The sequence below is a fragment of the Drosophila melanogaster genome, chromosome 2R, assembly GCF_000001215.4.
Source record: "Drosophila melanogaster chromosome 2R".
In the NCBI taxonomy this organism is placed as follows: Eukaryota; Metazoa; Arthropoda; class Insecta; order Diptera; family Drosophilidae; genus Drosophila; species Drosophila melanogaster.
Window position 1 is genome coordinate 17,188,405 of NT_033778.4, and position 14,738 is coordinate 17,203,142.

Sequence of the window (14,738 nt, forward strand, 5' to 3'; positions counted from 1 at the left end):
TAAGATAATCTCATTTATTTGTGGATAGTTTGTTCTTGGCAATAGGTCTTTACATTTAGTTTTTGCCATTGAACGCTTTTAGCTTGCGCTTGCCGATGACAACAGCAATAACAACAAACAGCAAGATTGTAAACTTCTGAACCGAATTTTTTATTTTAGAATTAGGGTGAACTTGTTTTGAGACCTCAAGTGGAACATATTGATTGGTTACGGCTCTTGAGAGTAATTTTAAAACCTTGACCTTAAGAAATAACTTTACCTTAATAACGTGGAATTTTCAGTTATACACCCAAAATGTACACCTAAAATAAAAAGTGTCTTAAAAATTATACTTCAGTAAGCACAGCTTAATAGTAATTAACTTCATAATATGAAATTTATCCTTGACATTATTTCTTGTACTTGAAAGTAGTACAAGGTGTTGTAAAGAAGAGATATAATTGTTTTTTGTTTTTATCATATTTTCTGTCTTTATTTGCAATATTTCTTTGGGTGGCTCAGTCCCACAAGTAAAAATTTTTTTAAACAAAATCTACCCTCATTTGCCTTCTGGAGCCATTGGTGGAACGCCAGGAATTGGTTTAACGGTGACAAAATCAACAGGTGGTGTTGCCATCGCAAGACCGCAAACAGCTAATAAGATAATAGCCACCTTCATTTTCATCAACCAGCAATGGAAACGTTTCTCGGAAAACTGAAGCACTTATTGTTCAGAAACTGAAAGGAGTAGAAGCCCAATTCGTTAGGGCTATTAGGTGTAAATAGGTGTAGAAGAATGTATTTAAATAAATTATTCAGCAGTAAGAAAAACACTCCTAATGTGGAAGTTATATAATTCATAATTATTGTATACATTAGAGGAGTAATGTACGATTGCTAGCAACAAAGATAAGTGTAGCATATGTATTTTCCAGACAAAAGTGTACACTTTAAGCACCTAGAACTAGAGTTTTAGTTGCTACATTGAACTAAAGTCCTCCTTTTTAATGGCTTTCCTTTGGTGGATCCTGTTTTAGTTTAATTTACTCCAGCATAACGAAATCGTTAGGGCGCCACATGCAATAAAATAAAAAGCAAAACGCAATTAAAATTATTTCAGACGACGCCATGCAGTGTGGCAAATGTTTTGCGTAATTGCAGTTTGGGGCTCATTAAAGACTGGGCCGTTTCCTCGCCGGCTCCTTCGCAGCTTAGCTGGCTCTCCTTGGGGGTTTTCCCCCCACTTTTCCAGCCGGACACAGCTGGCGTGCGAAAAGTGCCAAGCGGACTTAACAATGCGTTACATTATTGTCCACCCACTCGACGAGTCCGGCGGAAAAACATTAAAAATCCATTGCACAAAGCTAGACAAATAGACGCACACCATCGGCGATGGGGTTGAGAGGGGTTGCACATTCCACCCAGACAGACAATCGGTTGGCTGACTATATATACCATAGCTCCATATATATATATATATATATATATATGTACATAGTCGTACATCAGTCGCTCCTCTGGCCGGAGTGGCCTGCTTAATTAATAAATTGATTGGATTGTTTTCACAGCACGCGGTTCGTTTGTTGTTCTATTGAATTTTATTTCACTGGATTTCCCTGGAGTTGGTTCCTGGACTTAATCGCACTTTCTTGTTCTGTTTTATGCGTTTACTTCAGTTTTTTCTGCATTCACATTGCTTTGCTTCCTAGTATTAAGCTGATTTATGCCAGAGGATCTATTCAAATGATATCCACAAATTTCTATTTCAGCAGAATTACGGAAAACAATTTCGTCTTATTTTAATCTAAAACTATTTTGATTTCACTGAAGGCTATACATATAATATACCGCTCCCGGCATCCGGCTGCTTAATAAATAAATGGGATTTATTAACCAAGTTAACACTGTGCAAGCTCCTTCTTCATGCACTTGAACGAGTGTAGAGGCGACCCGCAGAGCTGCCCTTTGACCCCCGTTCGCAACCCCTTTTTTTGCCGGCTTGCTGTTAACTGCTATTAAGCTAGCCACAAGTTGCTACGCGACAGGCTAACACAAACACACCCACACGAAGGCAGAGACGGACACACATGGGAGTCGCCTGCCTTGTTATTATGGCCAGCAATTCAACAGTTATCCTTTGGCTTTAGCTACCACACCACTTTACCCCCTTGCCCAACATAGCCAACCAGTTTTTACGAGCGCCACTTGAACCCGTTTATTTTGCATGTGTTTGCTGGTGCCGCTTTTTCTGTGCTTTTTTGTTTCTCGTGTGCTCCTTTGGTGGCAAACACATTTCACATGTCGCCATCGTCGTTCTGCGCACTCATTTCCGTTTCCTGTTTTGTGGCCAAAACTTCAGAGCCACAAAAAAGGTTTGTCTGTCCGTGCAGAACCCCTACCGCCGCCTTTTGGTACAATTTTCATTTGTACGCCACGGCCTCGTAAATCATGCGCTGACATGGCTAGCAAAATTGTCGCTGCAGTTCATAATAAAAAGATAAGAAAAGGAGGCAAGCCGTCTGCAAAAACAGCGGAAAACGCTGCAGCATTGGAATTTCAACTGAGAAATGTCGCGGGTAAATAAAATTAATAAACTCCGCTGAAGACAAGTGGTCAGATGAAGAATTGTGTGTGGAATTTCGTAAGTAATTGAGTTTTGAATTGGTAGAATAACAAGAGCTGCTGCAGTTTGGAATATGACAAAGTGGGGCAAAGAAGAGTCGATCAAAAAAGTACAATGTAAGGAAAAGTAATAAATAAGGTATGAATTTTCCTTATATTTAATTACCACATGTGTACCACCCGTTTCTTTGTTAAAATTACCTTAAATAATCTACGTAGTTAATTAGAATACAGACTGCTCTTCTTTTAAAATGTGCTCGTGTGCCAAGTCCTATACACACGCCGTTTCGATTCCGCATCCCATTTCATGCGAAAACACTATGCAATTCAGCTTAACTTTTATTATGCACTGCGACACGAGGCGGCGTGTTGAGCTTGTACCGCCAGACATTGGCCTGGCTTTATCCTGTTGGCGGTGCCGCTGGTGCGAAGTCCGCACTAATTAATCCCTTTACGACTGAAACCTATCAAAACACAAGCTTAACTTTTCCAATAAAAATAACGACGACATCGCCACAAAAACGACCAAAAAAAAATATACAACGAGATGCGACCGGGAAAACCGCAAAAAGCAGAAAGCATAAGGAATCTCCGAACTTCCTATGACCAGGAGTGACTAGGAGTGCACTGCGAAAAATAAGTGCCAAAATACCTATTTGATTTACGATTAACTAACAAATCATTTTACTTCTTAGATATATATTACTTTAAAATATATTTCTCTTTAATTCAGTACTACGATAATAAATAATAAATAATTCATAATTTCTTTAAGCAAACTATTCACATTTTCTCCGAGTGTGCCACTGACACTGAGATACGGAAAAAGCAAACAGCACGCAAGTCCCTCTCCAGCGGCGACAGCAGCGACTACAAGTCCCCGTCCGCGTGTCCTTGTGTCCTTTCCCGGCTCAAAATGCAGCAAAAGTTGGCGCACTAATTACCAAGGATTAGTTTCATATTTGTTTGTCAACAGCGGCCAAAGCAGCCCAAGTGGTAGGAGCTGCTCCTTCCTTGCAACTCGAGCAGCCAGCAGCTGTTGGTGGCTAAAACGGGGAAACCGGGCTTCCGGAAAGTTGACGGAAGGGGAAAAAGCCGTCGCTACCGGCGAGTGTCCTGTCCGACAAGTTGGCAAGATTATTTATGAGCTCGGCTTGGGCCAAGCGGCGAAAGAAAATCATGGCACAAAGTGAGTGAGAGGGCAGCGTTTAGCTGCCTCCGTATTCATAATGAAATTAAGTCGATTGAATGCGCTGATTATATTCATACCATACCTTTGAGCTCAACAAAAGACCCTCGGTCGGCAGTGCGTAAATCCGATGGGGTAAAAACGAAATAACGAAATTCCACAACAAAAAATGTATCGCCTCAAATGATGGTGATGCACGAATACACTGTAAAAGCAATATACATTATATGTGAATAAGTGGTAATTACCAAGTAGCTTATAAGAGCCGTTCAATATACCTATAAGGATTTACTTTTACCCGTACTTTTTCTAAGGCAGACAAAGCTAAGTTGTTAACTTGTAACCATGCAAAATACTCAATTAAAATGCCATTGCCAAAGATGACTTCTCCTTATCATCTCCCAAAATCAAATATTTGTCTAACTTACGTAATTCACACAGTTATGCAGACGCTTTTACCATATTTTTTCGTTGTGGCACAAACATTACGGCAAACACACAATACCTCTGGCATGTTTATTATTCGGGGAAAAACTTATTACCCGACCCTCCTTCGCACACATAATCAGATTGCAGAGTGCAGAGGGCAACCCTTGACCAAGGACAGTGGATGAGGACGAAGGACGATGGAGGTGGGACGCAGGGATCCGAGTCCGGGTCGAACCACCCTCGAATCGCATGTCTCTAATGTGATTGACCCTTACGCCTCGTTGCCGGCATAATACTTGTGTTAGCCCTGGCAGGATAATGCAGGACCAGGGCCAGGACCTTCTCCTTTGCTCCCATGTTGGTCATCGTGGGCTTCAATAAATTATCACGCCATATAAAGCAATTAATTCTGCAGCTACTGCTGCAGCCCCTCAACTTGATTCGCCGACTCCAGGGTTGTTTGCACTAACTTTGTCCATATAATTTCCTTATAGCCGCCTTCGCTGCTTATACACTGTTTTTTTTTTTTGGCCAGGATAAATAAGGTTTTAATAGGGTTTTACTCTTGTTTTCTGTTAATTGATATTTGCAGCACCAACGTCACTTTCTTCATAATTCGATTTTCTATGTAGTGCAAATTTTTCAATTATTTCTACAGCCATTTTTTAGTGCCCCCATTTTGTGGCGCTGCAAAGTGGCTTGCAAATTACTTTCGCCCTTACTTCGTCGACCGGAAGGGGGGATTAAAGTGGGGTTATAGTTCGGTTATGGGTCCTGTTATGGGTGTCCTGTCATGTAAGCGGTCAGCTTGTAAGCTTGATTGGCTTTTTCTTGCGGTTGTCTGACCCTCTCGATGGCACTGCAGTGTAACAATGTTTGGCTGCAAATTAAGTTTTGTGCTCCAGTTTGCGGAACATTTCGCAATTTTTTGCTCCATGTAGCTGCAGGTTGTAGTGAAAGTGTTTTCTTGGCCGTACAAAAATACATTCTAGATAGTTTCGTTCATTATCTTTACCATGTGCTAGATTAGGGCATTTCAACAATAGGTTTTAAGCCCTTGCTCTATTCATCGACCCACTTAGTTCATATTTATTCACTATCGACATAAGTTCAATGCCATTTGTCGCTGGCGAGTGCCAAGCAATCAATTTCCCAGACAAACGAGGACAGCCGCGCCTTTGTTTAAATTTTGGCAAGGCACAATAATTTTCCTACGCAATTCGTTTATTTGACCCACCCATTCTTGTTTGGCCTGCCAAAATAAAGGCGTGTGCCTTGTAGGTCCTTTGAGGAAATTTTCGGGAAAAAGCCGTCTGGCGACCGGCAACATCATAAATAATGTTGACAAAATGCAGTACAGTGGGCGTGCCCCCACGCCCCATAATTAGTGCATTAATAAAGCCAAGAGACTGTTGGCAGATGGATAGACAATAGAATCGGATAGTTTTATTTATGCGATTTGACGTCGCTGCAGCGGAGGCGATCCAATAAAGTAGTCGAATCCGGCTAACGCCACTCGCTTGTTGTCGCAAACAACGCCATAATAATGTAATGAAATTTATGATGCGCATTTAATGTACTCCTCATACAACAGAGTGCGACAATAAAGGACAAGCCCGCAAAACGAGGGGTGTTCGAGAAGTTCGACTGGGATGGGTTGGACTTGGAATTGGAATGCACCGAAAAATTCTATCAAATTTCAAATATTTGAGTATTTATATTATATTTAATCGAGTGTTGCTGCGTTTCAAAAGAAAATATATTCAGAAATCTAACAACATTTTTTAGTATTAATATATTTACAATTAGGTTGAGCTTATGACTAATTTATATATATTAATTTGCCTATCTCACTACCATTTGTTTTAACTGCACGACTGCCTTTGAATGCCCGATCGAACAAAGCCAACACTTAACTGATTTCAAAATTATATTGGCGCAAGTGTGAGTGTGCGAGTGTGAGCTGGGCGAGTGTGTGTATATGTATGTATAATATGGCATATAATTTTATTGCTTATTGTTCGCGCTGGTCAAGGCACTTTTCCACCTCTCCGCCCCCAAATGGCACCCAACCCCTTGTAATTTGTGCGTTTGTGCGTGATGAGAGGCGTCCTGGAACTGCGAATCGAGACGACAGGGTAAACATTTGAGCTGGGCAAACGCTAGTTGCGGCAATCTGGACACATATCTATATGTACAATGGGTTCGAGTCCCTTGTTTGTATAGTTTTCATAGAGTTTTATTGTCTCAACGCACTGCATTTATTGGGAAAATTGATTGCCGCACAGGACCAAGGTTGCGATTTCCCAGAATGACTTGGAAAGTCTATAGTTTGCTTGGCTGGATAAGACTTATTGCTATTCAAGTATGAAATATAAAAAAGTAGCATTATGACGATATTGACTCATCTTACTTGAACTCATAACTATTCATATTTTAAAGTCATGAAATCAATAATGTATCTAGCAATTGTGTTATTTTTAAATTCTATGGTTTGCTTTAATCGTTTATTTAAAAAATTAAAATTTACTAACGAAACCATTAGTTTTTCCATTGTTGTCAATTTTAGAAACGATTTTCAACAATAAAATACGATTTCTCACATCTACCTCATAGTTCACAGACTAATTTATTCACAGGTAAGTTGTTGCCGAAACTGTTGATTTTAAATGACGACCTATTCTCTTTGCAGAAATTTTGTTGGCTCTTATTTGGTTTCTCTCTTAAATTAATTAGGTTTCGTTTAAAAATGAATGCAGAATTTACAAAAGAACTTGTCATAGATGCGGTTAATATGTTGAGCTCGGGCAACATTTCATTGGCCAACGAATACTTGGCCGCCTTTCAGAAATCGAATGACACCTGGATTATAGCTGAGGAAATATTATCCTACAGGCCACCGCACGATATGCACATCCTGACCTTTGCGGCAATGAGCTTGGCTAAGAAAATAAAGACATCATTTTATTCGCTACAAAAGTTCCAGCTTATGTCTCTAAAGAATTCCTTGATCGATCACCTTAAATATGCGGCTATGATGAGGGATTCCAACTCATTGATTGTGCAGTTGGCAGTTGGCATATCAGCTCTAGGGCTAATGTTTTCACAGTGGGACTACGAGCTACAAGACTTTGTGAGAAAGCTATCTGAAAACCCCCAATACGTGATGGCACTTTTGGAGGTCCTAAAGGTTATTCCTGAGGAGACTCGTCCATCGAATCTTCCGGTAGAAGCGAAGAAATTGAATTCTGTGATCGACACACTTGAACAGCAATCTCCGTATATCTTAGATGTGCTGGAAGGACTTCTACAGCGACCGGATTTACCAGACGATGCCTTGCCGAAATGTCTGGCTGTTTGCGCGTCATGGACCAAATTTAGTATGCTTTCACCCGACCAAGTTCTGCAACGCAAACTGTTCATAATGGCTGAATTTATTCTGGCTACCCCGTTGGTTAACGGTCATTTAGAGGCGGCGGAACTTTTTGTAGCTTTGCTTGAACAATCCCTGATCAGAAAAGAACTGAATAGCTGTTTGGCCAATTCGGTCATCTGTTTGAAACCGGCATTCAAACGATCTATGGGCGAACGCTCACTGCTGCAAAACTACTGCAACATATTTGTAAATCTTTTTCAAACACACTTCCGGCTAACTCAAACGAATCCTGAACGACTCAACGAACGACTAGTAACCATCGAGCTATTGTTACTTGTAGCCGAGGAGTCCCCATTAGAGGTAATAGAAGCCTCTTTGGGTATGTGGTCGTCGATTTCAGAAGAAGTGTATCTCCACGACGATCCGGAAATGTATTCTGTGTATCAACCGTACTTCGTGCGGCTCCTAGATCTACTGTTGCCACGTGCTGCCTTGCCAGCCAATTATGAATTTATGATGCCACCAGGGTCGGCAGACATGCAGCGTTTTCGAGAACTCATAGGCGAGGTCCTGTTGGATATGGCCCATATGATAGATGATGATACCGTTGAGAAATTGTGCAGTATCGTGGTAGATGAGCAGAGCCCTTGGATGGAAGTGGAAGCTAGCGTTTTCTTTCTGCGACACCTGATAGGAAACTTTAAGGAGCATCAGACCGATATAATCTCATGCATTTTAAAGACATTTTTCCAAAAGGATTGCCAGCAGCCTTTTATACGCCTGCAGGTCCTTGAGCTAATCTCAATCCCGGAAATCGTGAGTGTCGAAACCATCTGGGATTGTCTGGTCAACGAACTGCGCCGCGCGGACCCAATGCTGTCGGCTATCGACTGTCGCCTGAATCTTCTAATGCCCCACTGGAATTACCTAGTTACGCTGGCCATCATGGTGGACGAGTTCTGTTTAAAGGAGAGCGAGCGCTGTGAGCTTTTGTGCAGCATCTGTACTTTGATCAGGGAACTACCTGCGGCGTGTGTCCAAGAAGCAAAGACGTCAATACTCAATATAAGGTGGATCAAGTGTCCTGCCCATATTGAGGAAAATCGTCACAGGGTGCTAATGAATAGTTTTTAATGTTAATAAATTAATTATATTTTGTTAAAAATTTTCCCAAAATTCTTATAATTAAAGAGATAATTCACAACATGACTCATGGCTTATCTAGAGAAGAGCAATAAAACCGCAATCCACGCCAATAGGCAAGTTAATTTTGCTAACTAATTTGGCAACAGCTAAGGGCCAACACACGCCTAAATCGTAAAATAAAATCAGATCCGAGAAAGCCGTGGCTCATTTAGCCCGGCATTTTTATGCCCACCCATTCCGGGCGCAAGAGTCCTCCGTTTGGCTTTGGCTTGGACGGAAGTGACTGAGTGACATTGACGTCGGACTGACACGTGATATCAATTCTCGCTTTCGTCCTTGGCGATGATTCAACCCAAAACACAAAGGCCCCGGCCGATGATGAGGTGCCAAAGAGTGGGCCGAAAAAGGCATGGAATATGAGTCAAACGCCCATTCCTGTTGCTCCTTTCTATAAATTTTTCTTCACTCTGTTCGCCTGCGCACTTCCGCAATAATTTTTATCGCATTTATTTCTCTCCGAGCAGCATTTTTACTGCCGCCCGCCTTTGGCCACATTTGCTGTTGAGTTTTGCTGGTGGGTTCGGTGTTTGGGCTTGGGTTTTCCTAGGCGCCACTTGAACTATGAAAATTTGTCCCGCCTTGCTGGCGCCGTGTATATCGATCGCGCGTGGAAAACACTTTTGCCATTTGCTTTATCTGCCAGCAAACATTGCCCGGCAGTAGGAAAAATATATATACATGTGTGTGTGTGTGTGTGTGTGTGTAGTGTGGAGGAGAGGGTAGACAGGACTTCGGACTTGGACTTGGTTCGTTGGTCTTGGTTCCATTTCCATTCCCATTCCCACGTATCCACAATTTCGTTTGGCGCATTTTCGCTTTCCCTCGTCGAGTGGTGCGTTCATAAATATTCCGTTTTTGCTTTGCTGTTGAACGTTCTGCAATGTGTGTGTGTGTGTGTTCATTTTAAGTGTGTTTCTGTTTTTGCAGCAATTTCAGTTTTTATTCCCGTAATTTATATGCCCCCCACTTTTTGGCGCAGCCTGGGGTTTGAGTAAACGTTTTCCAGGAACCTACACAAAAATCAAGCAGCAAATCTAAGGTTATCAGAGCTTGCCACTGGGTTGCAATTACCACTCGTAATATTGCGGGTTGTGCAAGTGGCCAAATTTGGAATCAGTTGGCAATTATGAGATATTTTTAGATATGTTCGAACTCTATGGTAAGATCAAGGATTGTAAAGTAAAGGTATATCTGAACTATGCAATATTAAGTTGCCCATTTATAATTTCTTTTTCATTTCATAAGCAATTTAAAAATTCAATATTAAACCAGCCAACACACCCCTCATTGGCCATCGCACTCATCTCACTTAGACCCACTTCAAGTGACCCTCATAATTTACGAAAACATTTCATTTTAAAAATTAATTTCCAACATTGCCCCCAAATGGAAAATTTGTTTTAATTGATGATTTACGTTGCCAGTCACGAGCGGGAACCCTTCTCTCTAATGAGGACAGTTGTTGTGGGCAAGTGTTAACATGGAAACCCCATGTCAACCACCCCACTTGGCAGAAATATGAAAGTGCTGCTAATCAAGTGCTGAAGAAGGATATTCGGGCAGCTGAAGGAACTTGGCCGGATTGCCCTCGTCCGCGGGGACCTTTTTGCCTCGTCCTTTTAAATATTTAAGTGGATTTATTCGCGCTAGTGAAGAGGTTCGAGGAGGCAGGATATTCAGACTGACTTGGAGCACTTCCTTCTCCATTTAGAAATTTGCATGCAACTTTTTGCTGCAGTTTTTGTGTGGCTGCTTTTATTTTTCCACCTGTCGCGTAAAATTTCACACAGCAGCATAAATTTCAGCCCGACGGCAACCGCACCACGGGGCCGAAGGTAATGTGGAGGTGGGAAAACCACCTGTCCACGCCCACACACCTCCTAGATCGGCCCCGAAGGATACAGTTGCAGGCGGTTTTCCCTCAGGCGACGCGCCGCATTTGACGCCACATAATTTTGCTGTCGGTGGAACTTTTTGTTAGCCGCTTGTTGTTTTTCACCCTCTCATTTTCTCGAATTTGCGAATTTGTTGGACCGGCCACGCCCACACAGTCCCCATTTCGCCCACGCCCGGCGCATTGGCGAAATTTATTTGGCGACAATAACAAAAGTTTTGCATACTTTTCGGCGGTTTCGGCGGCATTTCATTTACGATTTCATGTTCGTTTTGTTTGCTAATTAAAAGTAAGTGCTACGGCCCTTCTCACCTGGCCAAATGGCACTGTGGTTTTTGAAATAACAACTTAATATTAAAAGTGCTACCTTGGAACAGCAGAAAATGCACTAAAATGTCGACTTCAAATGTAATATTAATTTAATATTAAACTGCATAGACTGTTTAGTTGATTTACTGAACCAAATCCAATTTACTCCATATTTTTTTTTGTTTTTGCTGTACTTTCTTTTATTGTGTATATTTTTATATGGTAATTAACGAGTGATTACATGATGATTAATTGCAATCCAAACGATCAGAAGTTTTTCCAACCACATTGCAGCACAAGGTATCTTAACCAGCATAAAAAACGACCGTTTCCGGCTAAATTAATCGCAAAGAATGGGTGAATTTAAGGAAATATTTCGGAAAACTGCACACGTGTTAGCCTGCGACCTCTGCCCCTGCCACGCCCACTTGGGACGCCATTTTGCACGCGAACTTTGGCCACAGTTTGACATTTTGCCGCAAGGAAAAAGCACCACGAAGTGGAAAGACTTGAAAATAAAAAGGAGCGAGGCGAACATTTAAAACTTTCGCAGTTTTAAATTGTCGCAGAGCAAGAAGGAACGGCAGCAAAGGCTGCAGTTGACTTTCCTTTTTTTTTTGCTGCCCGCTTTCCCAGCCCCGAAAAACCTTGGGACCCACGGAAAACCTCAACTGAAAACTCAACTCGATGCGACTGTCAATTGCAAATGTCACACTGGGAAAGCTCTAAAGGGCAGAGCTGGAACTGAAAGTGGAGTCGGTCTTTCCGCTCGGCTGTCACTAATTCCCCCAGCTCGATTTGCATTTTTCGGTTTCGGTTTGGGCTTGGATTTTTCCTTTACCGTGTTGCATTCACACACACACATACAGCACAGCACTTGTTTTTCCTCTTTGTGTGTGCGTCTTTTTTCGGGCCATGTGCCGCAGTGGTTTTTCTAAATAAATTGAACATTTGCTAATATCTTGATCAAATGTCGCTGTTATGCCGCTTGATAAATGGAAATTTTCCGTTGTCTGAAGGTTTTCCAACTCTCTCGTTTTTTGGTCGAGCGTTTTTTAACGGTTCACTAGATCCAGTCGATTGGCGGCTGGTCTTTGACAAACAAATAAAATCTAAATTTGCTGCGGGCCCTAGTTTTTGATAGCAATACCAAATAATATTCATGGTGCAAGACTTAAAGACTTAAATTTCAATTTCAGATAGAACATATGTGTAACTATTTTAGGGTTAGTAAAAACTAATTTCAGGTTTGGCCTTTAAAAATATTTTGAAAATATTTTATGCATATTTTGAAAACCCTGAAGCCGGTACGATGTATTCTAGTTGCTATTCCGCAAAAGTTTCGCTTTTCTGGCAACAAAATAACAAGGCAAAACAAACTAATAAGAAAGTACGTGCGAATAATTTTACAAATTAGACGAAAACACTAAGGAAAAGTATGGGGAGCTGAAGAGACCTGACACCGGGGCATGCAACCGAATACTTCTTGAGCCACTATTTCGGGGCAATAAAGCCTCAACTAACATGATAAGAGACCAGGGACTTGTGTACAAAACCAGACACGCCGCAAACTTCGTGTCGCAATACTGTTAAATGCAAACTGTAAACAAGGAAAGCTGGCAACAACTAGTTTGTTTTGCTTGGGGAATCTGCTGGCGTTTCATCGACGACCACACGTCGGATACTCGATATAGAGGAATTCTTGCGTATGATTTGAAATAATAGTTTTGGGCAATTACAATATTGTCGGTGGGTCGAAAGTATTTTTAAAATGTTATATTTTTATATACTGTAGCTATATTTTAATTCAAAATGAGCAGCCAAACTTATCTCTTAAATTGCCTAATTCTTAAACATATTATAGTGCACATAATATTATTGATATTTTTACTAATCTTGCCTTATAATTGCCGAACCACCAAATCACATGCCCCGAAATAAGTCCTGAATTTCACTTATTTTCCACGAGCTAGTTTCGATCCTGGGACCAAACAAAAAGCAATTAGCTAGCACAAATCCGTGGAAAAACAAGAGGGAATCAAGCCAGTGAGCTGGGTAAAAGAAAAACACAGCAAACCGGCAAAAGTCCAATAATAAATAAATAAAACTTAAAGCAACTCACATTAATGAGGCCGCTTGGCGCCACTTGGCATGACAAACATGTGGCGCACGTGGCCAGCAATTCGAACTCGGACTGCTCCTGGGTTTTCTTGGTTGGGTGAACCACGCATTCAGTGGAGTCAGTGCGGTGGGTGTTGGGTGGTGGATGTTGGAATGTTGAAAGTGGGGCTATAGCACTAATTCCCTAACATGTCACGAATCATATTGAACATGCGGCTCTGCCAAATGATGATGAGCGCCGCCAATGAAGAAGGGATATGTGCAAAGGAGGAAAAGCGGAAAACCCGGCAGACAAACAGATAGACGGACAGACGGTGGAGCATAGAAATTAAGCCAAGTGTTGTCTGCTTCCGCTGGTGGGATGGCCAACACTTAACTCATTTTCTACATGTGCCGCATACTAAGAGTGCAATGCTCATTTCGGTTCGCTGGCAATTATAATTGGGTGTGCGGAAATTGTGTAATTTTTCACAAATTTTCATGCATCATTCCGTACTCCCCCCCTTTCGGCCCATTAATTATTATTTTGCTCGCACATTTCGCTGATTTATTGAGTGTCAGCTGGGCGATGGAAGGCGGAGTGCAGGACATATATACTACAAATTATTTTATTTGCCGCCCCAACTGGTGCAATCAGTGCAGCCCACAAATCTCTCTCGTGCTGAAAAAAAAAAAAATGAAATGCAAATTGCAAATGAAATTACATGCACTTCCACTTGAGAAGAGCGCAGGCCAAAAAACGCAAAGGCAAAAATAAAAATTATTAAACAATCAACAGCTCAAACAGAAGCTGCGGAATACCTAGACGGGAAATCACCTCCCCATCTCACGATCTCCCCCCTTCCCATCATGATGACGCACATTAAAAGCCTGCAACATTCCGACCGCCATTAAGTCAAATGGATGAGCTTGTGTGTAATAAAATTTTTTATTATCATCTGTCGCTTGCGCTTGAAGCATCGAAATGAAAACCAGAAAAAAATACAAAGTAAAACACGAAGTGAGTGGAAGATGGATATCTGGAAGCTATCAATGGTAAATGCCAAATGCCCTACGGAAAAGGTGAATTATAAGCCTAAGGATATAGAAATTTTCTAAAAACTTCACGTTTTGAAGTACATACGCTTACGTTTATTTAAAATTTTTTCCCAACATCGATACATACATCTTCTATACTGTTAAAATTTCTAGTCTATGGACTGAATCAACAAAATCATTGAGTGAGCCAATTGAACCACTTATCCTGATGCCCGATGCCTTGTCTTGGTAAATTCACACAAAAAAAAAAACATCAGCGAAACCCGCAGAAAGGGACAGGCATAATAAATAGAGAGGGAAAGAGAGACATTGAGGCAGACAGGCACAGACATTCAGAAAAATGATGGTCAGCAACAACAGCAGCAACAATCGCGAAATTCAGCAGGAAACTTTTGAAAAACAATTTTTTTCACTTTGTCTGCCGCACAGGGAATATAATTTTTATATTTTTTTTTTTTTTTAGTTATATGGCATTTTAAAAGTAGTCAGAGACCCATCGTCGGAGTCCAGGCATTTTACACTCGACTGGCGTGAAAATTCATTAAAAAATTGTGTTTAACATGCCAAACAAACAG

At 41.2% G+C, this 14,738-nt stretch overlaps 1 protein-coding gene and 2 long non-coding RNA genes across 3 annotated transcripts; 2 read left to right on the forward strand and 1 right to left on the reverse strand.

Moving 5' to 3' along the window:
* Nucleotides 1–391: 391 nt before the first annotated feature.
* lncRNA:CR44389 (long non-coding RNA:CR44389) lies at nt 392–691 on the reverse strand. The gene has a single exon (NR_124595.1). It is a non-coding gene; the product is annotated as a long non-coding RNA:CR44389 (long non-coding RNA).
* A 209-nt stretch (nt 692–900) lies between these two features.
* Nucleotides 901–1,541, forward strand: lncRNA:CR45323 (long non-coding RNA:CR45323). Its single transcript, NR_124596.1, has one exon. It is a non-coding gene; the product is annotated as a long non-coding RNA:CR45323 (long non-coding RNA).
* A 5,257-nt stretch (nt 1,542–6,798) lies between these two features.
* On the forward strand, nt 6,799–8,755 carry CG10950 (uncharacterized protein). The gene is made up of 2 exons (NM_137356.2): nt 6,799–6,858; nt 6,912–8,755. Exon 2 carries the CDS (start codon nt 6,969–6,971, stop codon nt 8,727–8,729), a length of 1,761 nt encoding a protein of 586 aa, NP_611200.2. The 5' UTR covers nt 6,799–6,858; nt 6,912–6,968; the 3' UTR covers nt 8,730–8,755.
* The last annotated feature ends 5,983 nt before the right edge of the window (nt 8,756–14,738 follow it).

Coding starts and splice junctions, on each gene's coding strand:
- CG10950 (NM_137356.2), top strand. CDS start 6,969: ATGAATGCAGAATTTACAAAAGAACTTGTCATAGATGCGGTTAATATG.